We start from the raw sequence: 15,246 nt of genomic DNA, 5'->3' as shown, positions 1-15,246 counted from the left end.
TCTAGACTCGAGGCTCTCTAGGTTTGCCCGGTGCTGTGGGTCACCGCTCATTGTACGTCACTCTAATGTGGTATGATGTCACTAAAACTTTCGTTGCACTTCCAACACAGTGACGTCGGTGTAAATCGCACTAGCGATGGGTCTCTGTCGCGAGAACGAGCATTTAGGCGCTCTTTGGAAGCGAACTAAAATATATTTCAAATGTTTGCTGTTTCCAACACTTCATGTTGAGTGTCCTTGCATACAGGGGAAGCCTACAGCAGGCTTAACCCCTTTAAAAGGCCGGTTATTGCATTGGTTGAGTGCTTTTATCAAAACACATCTATGTGATTTGTATCAAGGACAACTTATTAGGAGATATTCTGCGTTTTCCGATCACTGTTTCATACTTGTGATCATAATAAATATGATGCCATTTTTGCAGGTGTGTGCCTTGGGCTACAGTGTGCAGTGATCGAGTTCTCTCGCAATGTCCTAGGGTGGGAGGATGCTAACTCAGCCGAGATTAATTCCAAGACTTCACACCCTGTTGTAAGTTTTCGCTGCCACTTTCTTGAACTGGCAAGCTTTTTCTTGTGTGTCACAGTTCTCTTGAGAACACAGGGAAAAATCAAATTTGCGTAGGAGTCTTGCAACTGTGGTTGTGGAAACGATATCAAACTGTCCAGTGATTTCTTAAGAGTGATTCTGTAGGATCTTAAAATCTGCGTGTTGTACAGTTATACCTCATTGGGACAAAGTCACATCAGACATGAAAATATCTTCATTATACAGTAGAACCCCGCTGATACGATTTTCACAGGACCGAAAAAAAAAAAAAACCCAAGAGCCAGGAAACGCAAAAGCCGAAAAACAGGAAAAATTGAGAAATGGGAGTAGTGTTGAACTGCAACAATATTATTTTAATTCCTACGTGTGAAAAAAAGTCGTAGTTTCACCCGAAAGCTGAAGCATTGATTGCGATAGCAAATTAGTAGACAGCTGTACAAAGTAAGGATAGTAGTTTTATGTTCCTTATAAACTTGTCAACATTTGCTTATTAACTATATTAACAAGCATGGTGTCAGCGCCCACAGGCAAACAACACATCACACTCGATGAGCGCGGACACGCGCTGGCGTGAGGAAGCACCGCTGCAGCAGCGAGCGAAGTGACTGTCGTGCTGTTGTCTATCGTTTCAATGCAAACTGAGTACCGAGAACACACAGCACACACAAAGCTACGAGCCGCCGATGCACCTACACTCCTAGACTCTGCCCCCAACACGGATCGCTTTCAAGATACGGCCCGCGCGCTGCCGCGCAGTGCGCAGTTGATGCTAGAGTACAACGCCGCTCGCTATCCCTTGCTCCCTCGCCGATGTCTCGAGCGCAACGGAAGGCGTGCTCCCTCCCTGCTTTTCTTTCTTGTGCGGTCGTCGGCTCTCCTCGCATGCTTTCACTCGCACATACAGCAAATGGCGCGCGACGGTGTTATCGCCCTTGGACTTTATACGGAACATGTATACGCTGAAACTAATTCTAGGGCCACAACGCGTCATAGACACCATCTTTAGATAGCAAATACTGATCTCGAAGGCCATACTTTTGCTGGCGGAAACCGTCATAGGTGAAGCCCTTGGCACTTTGGGTGGCCAATTCCTTCGTCAAGTCACCAAGCCAAGCGACATGAAGAGTCAAAATGGCTGCTTGGGCCAGCGCGAGGTGGCAGTTCGCAATGTATGATACGGGAACAGTCCCGCAGTTACGACGCAACAACGGGGTTACTGATGCATTGGGTTCTATGGGAGCTGTGCCGGGACCGGCTGAAAACGATGTAACAGCCGAGAAAACGCAGCACCCGAGATTGTAACAGCGGGGTTCTACTGTATCCGTTATTGATTGCAGGTATAATATTCGTTACATCCCAATTTTATTGGTTGAAACTTTTATTTTTTTATTTACTTTGTGTTTCATAATTCGTTATATCTGTTTTTGTTTGTTGAGGTTCAACTGTAATTTATCTAGCAGGGTGACATAGTTTACTTTTGTGCTTTCTACAGTTCTTTCTTGCCATAACTTCTGTGTCGTAAATCCTGTAAATTGGGTGTCTGAGCAACCACTACTTATGAAAAATAATATAAAAATCTTTTGATGACAGAGCTAAGCAAGCGGTTCTTACTGTTTTTTGTTTGCTCACTCTTTGCAGATTATTGAAATGCCCGAGCACAATGTCGGTCAAATGGGAGGCACAATGCGTCTTGGGAAGCGAGAAACACACTTCAACACACAAGACTCTGTGTTGAGTAAGTGCAGCCATATGACAGTAGTACTCATGTTTTTCCAGTTACAGCGTTCATTCAACCTCGCAAGTGGAAGAGCTTGTTTTGCATGACTGATTAACTATGCAAAAGATGTGACAAACCGTAAGAGTGGGACATGACACAGTAATGCTATTGAACATTTATTTTGAGACTCTGCACACCTATGGTGGCCTTTCCGATTAAATGACTTTCTCTGCTGTGCGTGTCGCAGCAACAGGTGCAGAAAATAGCTAAGTGGGCAGTTGATACCAATGAGTGCCATATAAGTCCTTTTAGGGAATGCTGATGTTGACAGGCTCATAGCTTTGATTTTTTTCTTCGCACTGTGTAATTGCACTTTCCGGATGATGGTGACACAGTGGACACAGGGAAGTGCAAACTGCAATAACATTTTGTTAATTTGTAATTTATTGAGGCAGGAAAACAATGTCCGCATTAACTAAATGTCAAAGTTTGAATGGACCAAGAAAACATCTTACCACATCAACAAGCCTTTCTTTACTAAAGAAATCTGCTACCGTTGCTTCTATCTTGCACAGAATAAGTGTTGAAGCTGCAGTTCTTATTATATAGTGGCTGGTAAGGACTCGCAGCAGCGAACATTTTGGAACTTCCTTCTCAGGGTGGCAGTGGTGCAAGATGAATGTCTTCACCTTGGTAGGTGTGTTTCTTACTAGTGTGTGTGCATCCCAATTATTTTTTTCACCACTGAGCTGGCAAGTTCGATGCCTATGCACAGGGCACGATAGTAATATCACTTTTCATTCTTGGTGGCTTCCACAATGTTTGTGACATCGTATGCCTTGCACTGAATCAAAACGAAATACAGCACTTTCCACAATCCAGTGCAGATGAATTTGTGGTCACCATTGTCGTGGCTATGTAGTCCTGAAGGCACACTGCCTATACAGTTCCATGCGTGACACTAAACAAAATAAAAAGGCACAAAGCCTGGTGAAGCATTCTTGTTCATGTTCATGTTGTTCTTATATGATTCCCATTGATAAATAGGTACTAGTTGGGACTGTGCTGCTTCATTTTGGTTGCACGCTCCCGCCACTCTTGCTCTTTCATGTCGCACGCTTGCAGTGCTTCGTGCTCAGCGTACTCCAAAGTTCATCATGGATAGTTACATCTGAGTGAACTAAAATTTCGTGCCATTAAATAATGCATAAGCTTGCCAGTATCAGAGATGAGATTATAATTATCCAATTTTCCGAACTGCAAAGGTTTCACATTACTGACATTATTTTCCTCTAGCTGTGCATATATGAGATGGGCCAGCTATCTCTAGCTTAGGTTCAAAGCTTTTGCGGTGCTCTATAGGAGGACATGACCAAATTAATGTTGCTGGCCACTCTATGAAGCAATTTGGACAATTTTTTTATTCTGCCTAAATGCATAATTTATCGAGATTAATGAACCAACTTCGCATGCTTTTAAAGTACAGGGTAGAAAATCGCTGAGAAAGTTGCGTGTTTTAGGAAACATCCTCTTTGGCAATAGTATTTAACTTCCTGTTTGATTTCCCTCTTCCTTTTTTATTTTTTTACTCTTGATGCTTTAGAACTATATTTCATATGTAATCTATCTGAAAGTGACACTGGACTTTGACTGCGCATGAATTAAGCTGTTGGAAATGTCTGTGATGGTGATTGCAGGGAAGCTGTACCAGAACGTGGACAAAATTGAAGAAAGGCATCGGCATCGGTATGAAGTGAACCCTTCCTATGTCCCTGAGCTTGAGAAAGCTGGCCTGAAGTTTGTCGGCAAGGACACTTCAGGAAAACGAATGGAAGTGATAGAACTATCTGGTAAGTTAAGTGCAACGTGTGCTTTTCTGGTCGGCAGTAAACACACCTCATTGATTTCCCTTGATCACATCACATCCATCATAGATTAAAAAGTCGCATTCAATTGAGCTTCAGTGTAACCAAATTGACTTATTAAAGAAAAAAAATAAGTTGCTGTATTAGGGAACTGCTAGGGTTGTGTGAATATTCAAAATGTCTAATACGAATCAAATAGTCCTTGCTATTCGATTTGAGAATTCACTATCCAAAGTTGTGGAATATTCATTTCTTTCGAATATCTAAGCGATAAGAATACTTTTTGAAAAAAGCGTTTCAAGACAGAATGACAGATGTTAAGAATGATTCTGCTGCAGGATAGCTGTGGTTGTTGCCCAGGCGCAGCAGTTTCCTAACGAATGCATGGGGCAGATAACTTCTGCTCAATAATTTCCTGTCATTCAATAAGAATGGCTCGCTTTTAGGTAGCCTATATATGAATTTTGTCTGAATTATTTGGGCAGTCTCGCCATATTGATGTACAATGCTGTAGTGCCACACTTCTCTCCTTCGCGAACACAACACTCTACATGCATCTGCAAACATTCTGTTCCCCTTTTCATGACTCTTATTGCCTTGGCCCTACAGATAATAGAAAGCCGTTTATCATTTTCAAGCTCCTAAGTTGTCCAGACATCTAATTGTGAATGGTATTACATGCATGTGTCAATGTCTATGAGCTCGATTTTTTTTTACCAAACTAACTACACATGATCTTCATTTTTCATGCTGATATAGAAATGACAAAATATATGAAATTCTTCTTTTTTTCGTATTCGATTAGGAAATTTCACTATTCAAACCTATTTCTACAAAACTGAAAAATCCACTCTTGCTGGGAGAGGAGACTTGATAAGGCAGAAAAGTATGCCAAATGCTGCAGTTAATTCGCCTTCTTACCAGCGAGGTGCCTTTAACCACTGTGAACCAGTGTACAACGAACATGCAGCCACAATAATTTTTTTTTAATGATGCTGTAATAGCAAAGTTACAGGCATTTGATGAGCAACTGCACGGCCGCCACTGTTTCTTGCTTTCCTTCGCTGCTCTCCCCACTCGTGTTCTCTTCACCTGGCTGCGTACTCACACCAACCACCGGTGCTGTGCAGCGATAACTACGGGTCACGTCGACTGACAAAAAGAAAGGCTCCTTCATTGTCTGCTTCTAATCGCCCTCTGCGGAATGCCCACTGAATGGAAACTTCATAACAGGTTCAGCAGCAGATAATGGGCAAGCTCCCCTCCATTTTCGGAGCACACAACCAACTTTCATCAAGTTGACCGGGGACCTCGTGGACCGACCGATGAACAGCTTTTACCCTGGGGAAGTCATGTCCGGAAAGGAGCCCTGAAGTATATCTTAAATTGGTGGCTTTACTGTGGCATGTAGCTGTGCCATATTTGTGAATGATGATAGTCACGGTATACTGTGCGCAATGTGCTTGTCTACTTAGAATGTAAAAACATGTCAAAGGTGGTTTAGGGGCCCTTTAAGAGTGGATCTTAGACTGGTGTTGAAAGAAAGCACTTACAGGGTGTTGGCTCTTCAAACTGCCGAGCTATACACTTTAGCGCAAGAAAACGGCCACCACATCACATTTCAGTGGATTCCCAGTCACTGTGGTATACACGGCAACGAATTGGCTGATGCTGAAGCGGAGAAAGCACTGGAAGAACCAGACTCAATGCTTGCGATTCCTTTTTCAAGAGCGGGTGCCAACTGCCTTCTCTCCAGTGTCATCCGAAAATCGACAGAAAAGCACTGGGACAGTCCGGATAATCGACACGGACGACTGCAGAGATTGGACCCTACCATGAAATTTAGGCTACCACCGAAAATTCAACGCAGCTGTGCCAGTCTTCTGCACAGACTAAGGCTGGGGGTAGCGTTTACGCGCGGATACGTACACCTCATGTGACGCACCGAGTCTCCAGACTGTGAATTGTGCAATGTCAAAGAGACTATAGCTCATGTGCTTTGTGACTGCCCTAGGTACGTGCAAGAGCGTCAAAGGTTGAATAATGACCTTACGCGTCTCGACAGCCCGCCGTTGTCGGAGGACGTTATTTTAGGCCCTTGGCCAGACACTCAATCAAGATTCAAGGCCATGCAGGCGTTACTGAACTTTTTAAAAAGTACGGGCATGGACTGTAGGCTTTGAGCATGCCAAAGTGCTTGCCATATGTTTTACATCCTCCTTCTCTCATCATCGTCACCCATCATGCGCCTCTTTCTTCCCTCTTTCTTTCCCTCTTCCCCTTCCCCCAACGCAAAGTAGCTGGCTAGAGGAATTTACCTCAGGTCGACCTCTCTGCATTTCGCATCATTAAACTTATCTCTCTCTCTCTCCCTTTAAGAGTGGATCATGCTCTTATGCTCAGAGTCTTGCATGCCTGCATCGTATTTTTACTTTTGCAGATCACCCATATTTTGTGGGTGTTCAGTTTCATCCAGAGTACATCAGCCGGCCACTGAAGCCATCGCCGCCTTACATGGGGCTCATCTTGGCTTCGTGTGGCCGCCTAAATGGGTTCCTCCTCCGCGGGTGCCGCATGTCACCTCGGCAACTGAGTGACATAGGCTCTTCGTCTGAGGATGAGACGCATGAGCCTGTTCCTGTCCGTGTTGAAGCGGGCACATCCACAATGCCTGTCCGGGTAGGGACGTTTTCTATTCGTCTGTGCTTGGTCATTACTCTAGAAAGGTAGAAAGTGTGGGCTAGTTGGTGAAATGGACTGTTAAAGGTTAAACTGAAGTACCGAACAGGGAGTAGTGGAATGGTGAGATGCCGTTAGCCACAAACTTAAGACTAAAGATTTTTCATTGAAACTTTCCAGCCGTGGCGGCTGCATTTTGATGAGGGTGAAATGCAAAAATGCTTGTGTACTTAGGTTTAGGTGTATTTTAAATAACACCAGGTGGTCAAGTTTAATTTAATTTAGTCTCTCACTACAATGTGCCTCATGATCATATCATGGTTTTGGAATGTAAAACATCAGAATTTAATTTTATTGAGGCCAGCACCGATTCATGACGACATATGGCCAAGCCAACACTACATTTCCTCCACCCCTTCTTTTTCGAAGTATAAAGCAAAAATCAATAAAGCTGAAGGGGTAGTTTGGTGCGATTCTCAAACTCGGTGCTCTTAGCATTAATAGCTTGGTTTAAAAAAAGTTCAGATCACCAAGAAAAATAAGCAAAATACTAAAACCACACTTCCAGTTGCTGTAATCATTGTCTCCTAATTAGGCCCAAGGCTTTAATTTTCCTTTTTCTTTTCACCAGCCTTGACTGCACCTGCACAATGTTGCTGCCATCTTGGGTCACAGAAGTACCCAAATCACGTAATATAGCTCAGCATGAGAAATTAAACACTTTTGAGTATATATAGCAAAACACAACATATGAAAAATCGAGTTATCAGAGTTCATTGTTGCAATAATCCTGGTCTTTTGTAACTGCAGTGCCAAAGGGGTCCTGCCCTATTGGGTCTTACTTGTAGTGTGGGCAACTGCCCATACGAAATGTGGTATTGAGACAGCCTTTACTCTTTCATACTTAGCAGGTAACACTACGAAGCCTGTACAGTAGACTTCCATTTATTAGACTCTGGTGAATTCGATTTTTCGGTTAATTCTATCCTGACCCAAGGTCCCTGGCAGCGCTTATGCACTTCTATGGACCCAAGCTTTCGTTATTTCAAACGTAATATGAGCCTTTGCCGGATAATTCGAACTTGACCAGTCAGCACGCACGCACCTGACCCTCATAGTGACCCCGATAGCAACTCCTTTAGTGGCAGGCGTCTGTCTCAGTGGAGCTTAGGGGACAGTAAATACGTCTCCCATTGATAAAGGCTATTTCTGGCTTGCCCTAGAAAACTTTTCAAGCAATAGCCGTAGCTCACAGTGTCAGATTATGGTATTTACCTGATTGTAACACACGTCTTTTACTTTATTTTTAAGGAAATTGGGCAGAAAATTGCCTGCACAGTGCTATCGGATACTAAACCAAAACAGTTTTTGCGGCGTTTGTGTTTTACTGCATAACACGGATGTATTGCGGCGAAGCTGACTTTAGGAAATCAGCCATCATTGTGCAACACATATTAGACCTTTACCCATGTTATTTGCTAAAAAATCGGTGCTTGTTAGATTTATAATTTGTTTAGGAGCTTTAATATAATTTCAGCGTTATTTTTCTACTTTGGACACACTAAAATGGGCGCATGTTTGATTCAGAGGCAAATATTGGCAAATGAATCAGTGGTGTGTGTTAGCGTTTTTTCTGCATCTTGTTTAATTCGACCTGCCGGATAACTTGGTCAATTTTGTTGGTCCCATTAGGCTGGAATTAAAAAGTCAACTGTAGAGACTTGTCTCACTGCTTCCATTTACTACAAAAAAAAAAGTGCATCACATATGAATGATGTAGGTGCATATGTTATGTCATTTGGTGTAACATTAATTTGCATACTTTGTCACAAAATGTGACATATTTAATACATAGTAGGCATCTCAGATCTGTATAAAAAGGAGCATAGGGCGAAACGCTTCAGTCCATGACCTGCACGGTTTACCTTACAGTCTTTCTGATCTCTGACCTTTTGTAAACTGCAGGTATCGATGCCTGGCCGGGAATCGATTATTCACCATGACTTGCACCATGACTTGCACCATGACTTGCACCATGACTTGCATCATGCTAGTCATCAAGCAGCACATGGTAGCGCATTGACGCCGGGGTTTTCGCGAAGCGAAGATTACCGTTCAGTTACAACGTGCAACGATGATCCCGACCCGCCCAGTGTCTCTGAAGGCCATCACTCGCCGCCCTGCTGCAACGGGAAAATCCTGACAGTAGAAGAGGTCGATGAGTCTTACGACAGCACTTGCTTGAATGCCAAGTCTCCAAAGAGCGGTCAGCATGATTCGTAGGCATTTCGAAGGTTGCTAGTGTTTCTGGAGAAAATGGTCTTCTGTTACGGACAGTGCTGCATGTTATATATATCACGTTTATCCTCGCCATTGGAGCATGTTTTTTGTGTTTGAGTAACATTGATGAACACTGCTTTTTATTTCTTCAATATTTCTGGTGTATTACTGATAGCATTGTCTGTAGTATGCATCTGTGGCAACAGCTTTCACGAAAAAAGTGCAAGTGAAACACCTTTGTGGGACTTGCATATGGAAAGCATAGATGCTTTAGTCGTGCAACACCTGTAAGTTGGTGGAATGCCTTGTATATTTCTTCCTTAGCCGTTGTAGGCTAGGGAAACTTGGACTGCTGCCGAATTGCCACTGAAAGAAACGCGGATGTAGCCGGACTGTTGGTAATCGCCACTGCCGACTCATTTTGTTAGATATTGAGGTCATAAATTGTTTTGACACTGTAGTTGAGCTTTTGTTTCTGTGTGTGCCATCTTGTCTAGGTGGCTGATACTAGTAGTACAATGCACAAACCTTACTTTAGTAGTGTCATCATGGCTGCCAAGCTCACACAGTGCTAATACCGTGAATAACTGTACTTTAATCAGTCCCCTTATCTCCGGCTCATTTCCACGAGCCTTGTGGAAGTTGTGAATGAGATTTCAGTGCGACATTGATGATGTGTAGATAGTCACCGACCGATAATTCAAACTCTATCAGGATCGCCAAAACGTCCGAATAATTGGGAATCCGAAATACCAGATTCACCAGAAAATAAGTGACTATATTTCGCAAGTGGCCAAAAAAAGGTGTGCTGTATTCTTGGATCGTCACTTGTGGGGATAACTTCAGTTTCTTGTGACTAGCGCAAGACGCATTGGCTTCTACGAGCGACGGTAATCTTGGCAGAGTGCTCGTAGATGTGTCCGGTGCTAGTTGCAGCGAAATATTGCGAAAGTGAAGGTATGAAAGTGAAGTGAAGGTATTCCTTCTCACGCTTTTCACCCTTCGTCAGTGGTCAGAGCAACACTCCATCCGCATTATCAACAGGATCAGCTGGCTATGAACGGTGGATGGTGATAGAGGAACAGAACTTGCATGACAAATCGCAAATGCAACCTTTACAACTAGTGCTTGGCTTGTCCAGCGGTTTGGGCACAGTCGGCAACTACTAGATCGACTAGGCTTCGCTAGTTCCGGTTTCGAGGAGGCGCCGACGACGTGACTGACGACATGACTGACGACCATTTCGATGACAGATCAAAACGAACATATCTTTATTACTGCTCTACTTGGTGGTCAAATTAGCTTATGGCTGTGCAGTCCGAGTCCAAATTATCGCGCGGCGAGCTGTAAGGTGTCCGAAATTTTCGTTGTCCTTGTACATTAAGTCTGCGAGTCCAGTGGTGGTGCCACAAAGTTGTCGAAATAATCAAGCATGTTTGAATTAATGGTCGGTGACTGTGCTGCTTATTGAGAGTCACGAATAAGAATAGAGGAGGTTGCTTTACTTAAATAAAAGTTCACTAGGGTCTGCTGTGTGGTCGGGAATCTTGCGAATGCTTTTTCTGGACACACTGCACTGGTAGGGGATAGTAGGTTATAGAAGTGAATGAGCAGCCACGTCAATGTCACATTTGTCATCTGTTCCATGATAAAATTTACAAAAAAAAAATTGGAGTACTGCAGTGCCATGCTATCAGTTTCGTCAATGAAATTCAGCTAGTACGAAACATCCTTTTATAGTGCAGTAAGAAGAAAATGTAGTTCTGCTAGACCGACAGGTTAGAATACCGTGAATGCTTGTTTGGTGGGAAGACAAAAGTTATTGGCAGAGAAAACTGGAATTTATAGCCAAACTTCAGTTTTCTTGCAAACTATTGCAGAGCTGTGTTGTTGCCAGTGGCAGAGACGCATAGCAAAATAAAATGGCATAGAAAGGCCATTGACAGTGCCGCAAGTCTTGGTATATCACTGGAAGGCTCACTTTAAAAGAATAGCATATAGCCTAATGTAAAGGCCACTCTTCTTTTTCGCAATTTTCACGAGGTACGGCCCTTTGGCAGGACCGAGCCTCCGGGTCAGAATGGGAACCGGTGCAGCCGGCGACTTGTGCACACCCTGGATCCGCAGTTGTACCATTGTATCAGAGGTCAATGCGCAGCTCTCGCCATATAGTAGCGGCACGCGGAAGCATGCAGCACGAAAAAAATTCACCGATGTGCGCATGGCACCGGGGCACCGAACGCGATTGCTTCTCCACTGGAAATTTTTTTCTCTCCAAATTTTGGGCTGCCAAGTTGGGGGTGCGGCCCTTACACGAGTCTATACGGTATAGTGCCAGGCTGGAGCAATGCGCAAAATCCCTTTCTCTACAGCTGCCGCGCACAACATGCCTTTATGTCAACCAGCTCTGCACCCCTTGTTAAAAGGTAACTCAAAGAAACGGGACGAGGAGCCTCTCATTTACCACGTCTTGTTTGGTGGCTTGACTGCTTCGACTCTTCCTTATAACCAGTATGCTGCCTGGATGACCAGCATGGTTTTTGTATCATAGATGCATAGGTATAAGTAAAACCTCGTTAATTCGGATTTAACGGGGCCAAAAAAAATAAATGTCTGAATTAACCGTATGTTGAATTATCGAGGGTATCAAGAAAACAAACAAATGCTTACTACGCCAACACTTTTTATTTACTTAATGAATTTGCAAATCCTGTTTTTATTTTGCACAAAAGCAGTGGGGAAGCTGCAATTCTCGTCATCACAGGACTGATTAGCGCTCACAGCGGCGAAGGCCTCGCGACTTCCTTAGCAGCACGGCTGCGGCGTGCGTCTTCATCTGAGACGCGCTTTTCACTGCCGCGCACACATCCAAATTATTTTTCGCCAGCTCGCCGCCCATCTTGATGTAAACAGTGAAACAGTGCTCTACGTCTTCGACAGCTCTGCACTGAGTAAAGGCGAAACTACTTTTTGTCGCAACCACGGCGGATGAAACCGCAGCTGCTGTTGACGCGATGATGTGATGATGGACGGCTACCTTGCCGTTCTGAAGGTGTACGACCGACGCAGGCCCCGAGTCAAAACGAAACTACCATTTGCTGCTACTGCGGACAAAACCGCGGTCGCTATCAACCTGGTCGTGAATCACCACTACGCAGTTATAAAGGCACGCGGCCGACACGCGTACCAAGTCAAAACGAAACTACAGTACTGTTCTCCGCAACCGCTGCGGACGAAACCGCGGCCACTATCGACGCAATCGTGGATGGCGACTACGCAGTCATGAACGCATGCGGCCGACGTGTGCACCGAGTCTAAGCGAAACTACTGTCGCAACCGCTGCCGACAATACCGTGGTTGCTATCGACGCGGTCATGGATCTCAGCTATGCAGTGATGAAGGTACGCGGCCAACGTGGTGCTATGTGCGGCGGTAAACGTAAGATAAAGGCTTTAAAGCACAAATAGGCATGAAGCGTTTTGGCATTGCTATCATTCACGTACGATTTCCACTGATAACTATGGCGATGCGAAATCCGCCGCTTTGTTTCGGTGGCCGCTAAGGACCGTTTCTGCTCCTTTGCGTCGTACATTTGAGGCGCTCGCCGAGCTCAGAGAGTTATCCGAATTAACCAATGTGAGGCCAGATAAGTCTGAATTAACGAATTTAATTTCATTAAATAATGCATACGCCTGCCGGGTCCAGCGGACGAGACCGAATTATCTGAATTTCCGAATTACCGAGGGTCGAATTAACGAGGTTTTACTGTACTTTGAACATTGAAAGTGTCGGTTGTATATGATACGTTTTGTGGATTGTTGACCTCAGTATTTTTTTTATGTCCGCATGAAGATTCATGTATCGTGAACATTTGAATTATTGTTTAAAACGTTATAATTACTTCCATGTTGTTACATGGTAGAGAGGAACTGAAATACAACTTTTAGCTCTGGCTGTATGGTGTAAATTACATATGTATTTTCACTGCAGCCGTAATAGTTAAAGTGCCTGAAGAGCAAGTGTAAATTTCATTGTCAAGTCTCTCCTCAGGTTTAGTACATTGTTACAATCACTCTTGCGTTATGCGATGAGGCTAAGTGGCGACCTTTTTTGATGTGCTTGTTTTAGTGACACTGATATACTTTTTGAGGCATAGTCTAATGTCATGGGGTTTGAAGCTTCATGATATGTTCCAATGTAAGCTAGGAGTATAGTTCTATTGTTCTAAGGTTGTTGTACATGTTGGTTAAAGGACACACGGAGACACTGTTACTTTGTATGCAGAAATGCAGCCTAAATGTGAATTTTGCTATGATTACAATTGTTAATATTATTGATATGGTTGTCTGGGTGTATGACTTGCAATTTGTTTTAGTTCATTGTGCTGTGTTCAACATTGCCTGCTCATTTTTACAAAATGCAGTAAAGCATGATATCTTTTGAACAGAATTTACTACAGTAAACTATCCACATGTTGATACAGTTAAGAATGATTAAATCAAGGTCTGGTTGCTCTACATTTTTGTTGCACATTGAACAACTGTTATACTTTTTTCATAGATACACTGCATGTACATTCTAAAGTGTTAAGGTAGTATATAGTTAATCTCAAAGTCATTAGCATTTCACTGGCAGAGTCATGGAATTTAACCATAGTGGCTGTGAGGTTACCCAAAGAACATAATTTTCTTTTTTTTTTCTTTTTACCTTAAATTTTACAGAAACATGCTTCTGGCATATCTTTTAGCCTGCCATGGCTATTGTCTGCAGCTGTCGACATGCTTACCTACATTTTAGCCTAGGCTAGTACCACTGTGCTGAAGGTTGGTTGAAATTTATTAATGTTTTCATGATAAGACAACGTTGTGAGAGCCTACTGCTATCGCACCAAACGAATCCAGAGCTGGCAGGAATCTCTGAAGTCTGCTCATATTTTTTTTCTTTCGGAGACATCAGATAGACATTTACAGACTCATATACTTTTGTTTTTCTGCAGACAAGTCTTTGAAGCAGCGTCGTTTCCACTACGGTATAAGGAAAGGTAAGCCTGACTAGTTCTGGCAAAAATTTTATCGAGTTTCGCTGTGGTACACTTCAAGTTCTTGTGTTGGGCCATAGAAAAACACTGGGCTTTAATTGACTGTCTAAACCCTTAACGTTTTCTCTTTTCACAGATGTGTTTCTCATTTTTACCTTGTACTATGCTTATCCTATTTAATTGATTGTTGTAATGTTCACTCAAAATGAGTGACATTGCCTGAACGTTATAAAACATAATTCAATAGCCTTTTCTTTAATATGAAATGAATACTTATGATTATTACTCAGAAATGTGTAGCGCTATGAATACAATCTGAAGCATTATAGTGTTCAAGTACGCTTCTCCTTAGTAGACAACATCAGCAAGAGTGCTGTCACCTTTGTATCAATTACAGGTTCATCATCGTATGGAGCTGATATTTGAGATACCGAGGGCATGTAGCGATGATATCTATACCCGGGCACCAAGACACGAAAATGTGCACGCCCTAGGCCATCTTGTGGTTTTCAGGTACAATGTCAACATCTGGCCGTTCTACTAACTTGCATCATACACCTTGCGAACGTGGACAATATTGTAAATGGGAAGATGTGAATTAAGATGGAAAATGTCATTTATCAGATCGTTGACTATTTTTATGGGTGCCAAGTAGAATTTACATGTAACTGTTTTAGAACTCTCAACTGTACACTGAATAAAATTATTACTCCTCAGCCTATTTTGCTTTCACTTCATTTAGTGAATGTTGGAGTTATTTATTAAGAACACATCATGTTGGTACTTGTTAGTGTCTGCTTCATTCAATTTTTTTATTACATATGTACTTTAAAGTGCAACCTGGAACTTGATGTCACAAAGCTATGTGGTAACCAAGTGAACAACCTCTTGACCATTTAGTGGATTTTCTTGGTTTTGTGTGGCGAGTTATTTGCCATGTGATCTTTTCTCATTGTCTACGGTGCTCTACGGTTCTGTTACTAAGCAAGATGTTGCCAGGTCAAGCTGCAGCTGCTAGTGGCAACAGTGTAAACAAATTTTTAAGTGCCTTGGTTAGGGGCTAAATGAAAATTGCTAAATCCTTGTTTTCTGCATGTTTACTGGTGTTATATGAAACA

General features: G+C 42.9%; 1 protein-coding gene across 2 annotated transcripts in view; it reads left to right on the top strand.

Moving 5' to 3' along the window:
• LOC119460711 (CTP synthase 1) overlaps positions 1-14,849 on the top strand; it is a 33,900-nt gene extending 19,051 nt beyond the window's left edge. For both annotated transcript variants that reach the window (XM_037721773.2, XM_037721772.2), the window contains exons 11-17: positions 425-531; positions 2,188-2,284; positions 3,964-4,116; positions 6,572-6,810; positions 8,776-9,076; positions 14,087-14,131; positions 14,526-14,849. In XM_037721773.2, the coding sequence (XP_037577701.1) occupies positions 425-531; positions 2,188-2,284; positions 3,964-4,116; positions 6,572-6,810; positions 8,776-9,076; positions 14,087-14,131; positions 14,526-14,554 (971 nt within the window). In that variant the 3' untranslated portion in view covers positions 14,555-14,849. The remainder of the gene's footprint in view (positions 1-424; positions 532-2,187; positions 2,285-3,963; positions 4,117-6,571; positions 6,811-8,775; positions 9,077-14,086; positions 14,132-14,525) is intronic.
• The last annotated feature ends 397 nt before the right edge of the window (positions 14,850-15,246 follow it).

This window comes from Dermacentor silvarum, chromosome 8 (genome assembly GCF_013339745.2).
Source record: "Dermacentor silvarum isolate Dsil-2018 chromosome 8, BIME_Dsil_1.4, whole genome shotgun sequence".
Taxonomy (NCBI): domain Eukaryota; kingdom Metazoa; phylum Arthropoda; class Arachnida; order Ixodida; family Ixodidae; genus Dermacentor; species Dermacentor silvarum.
This window is presented reverse-complemented; position numbering and strand designations above follow the sequence as displayed.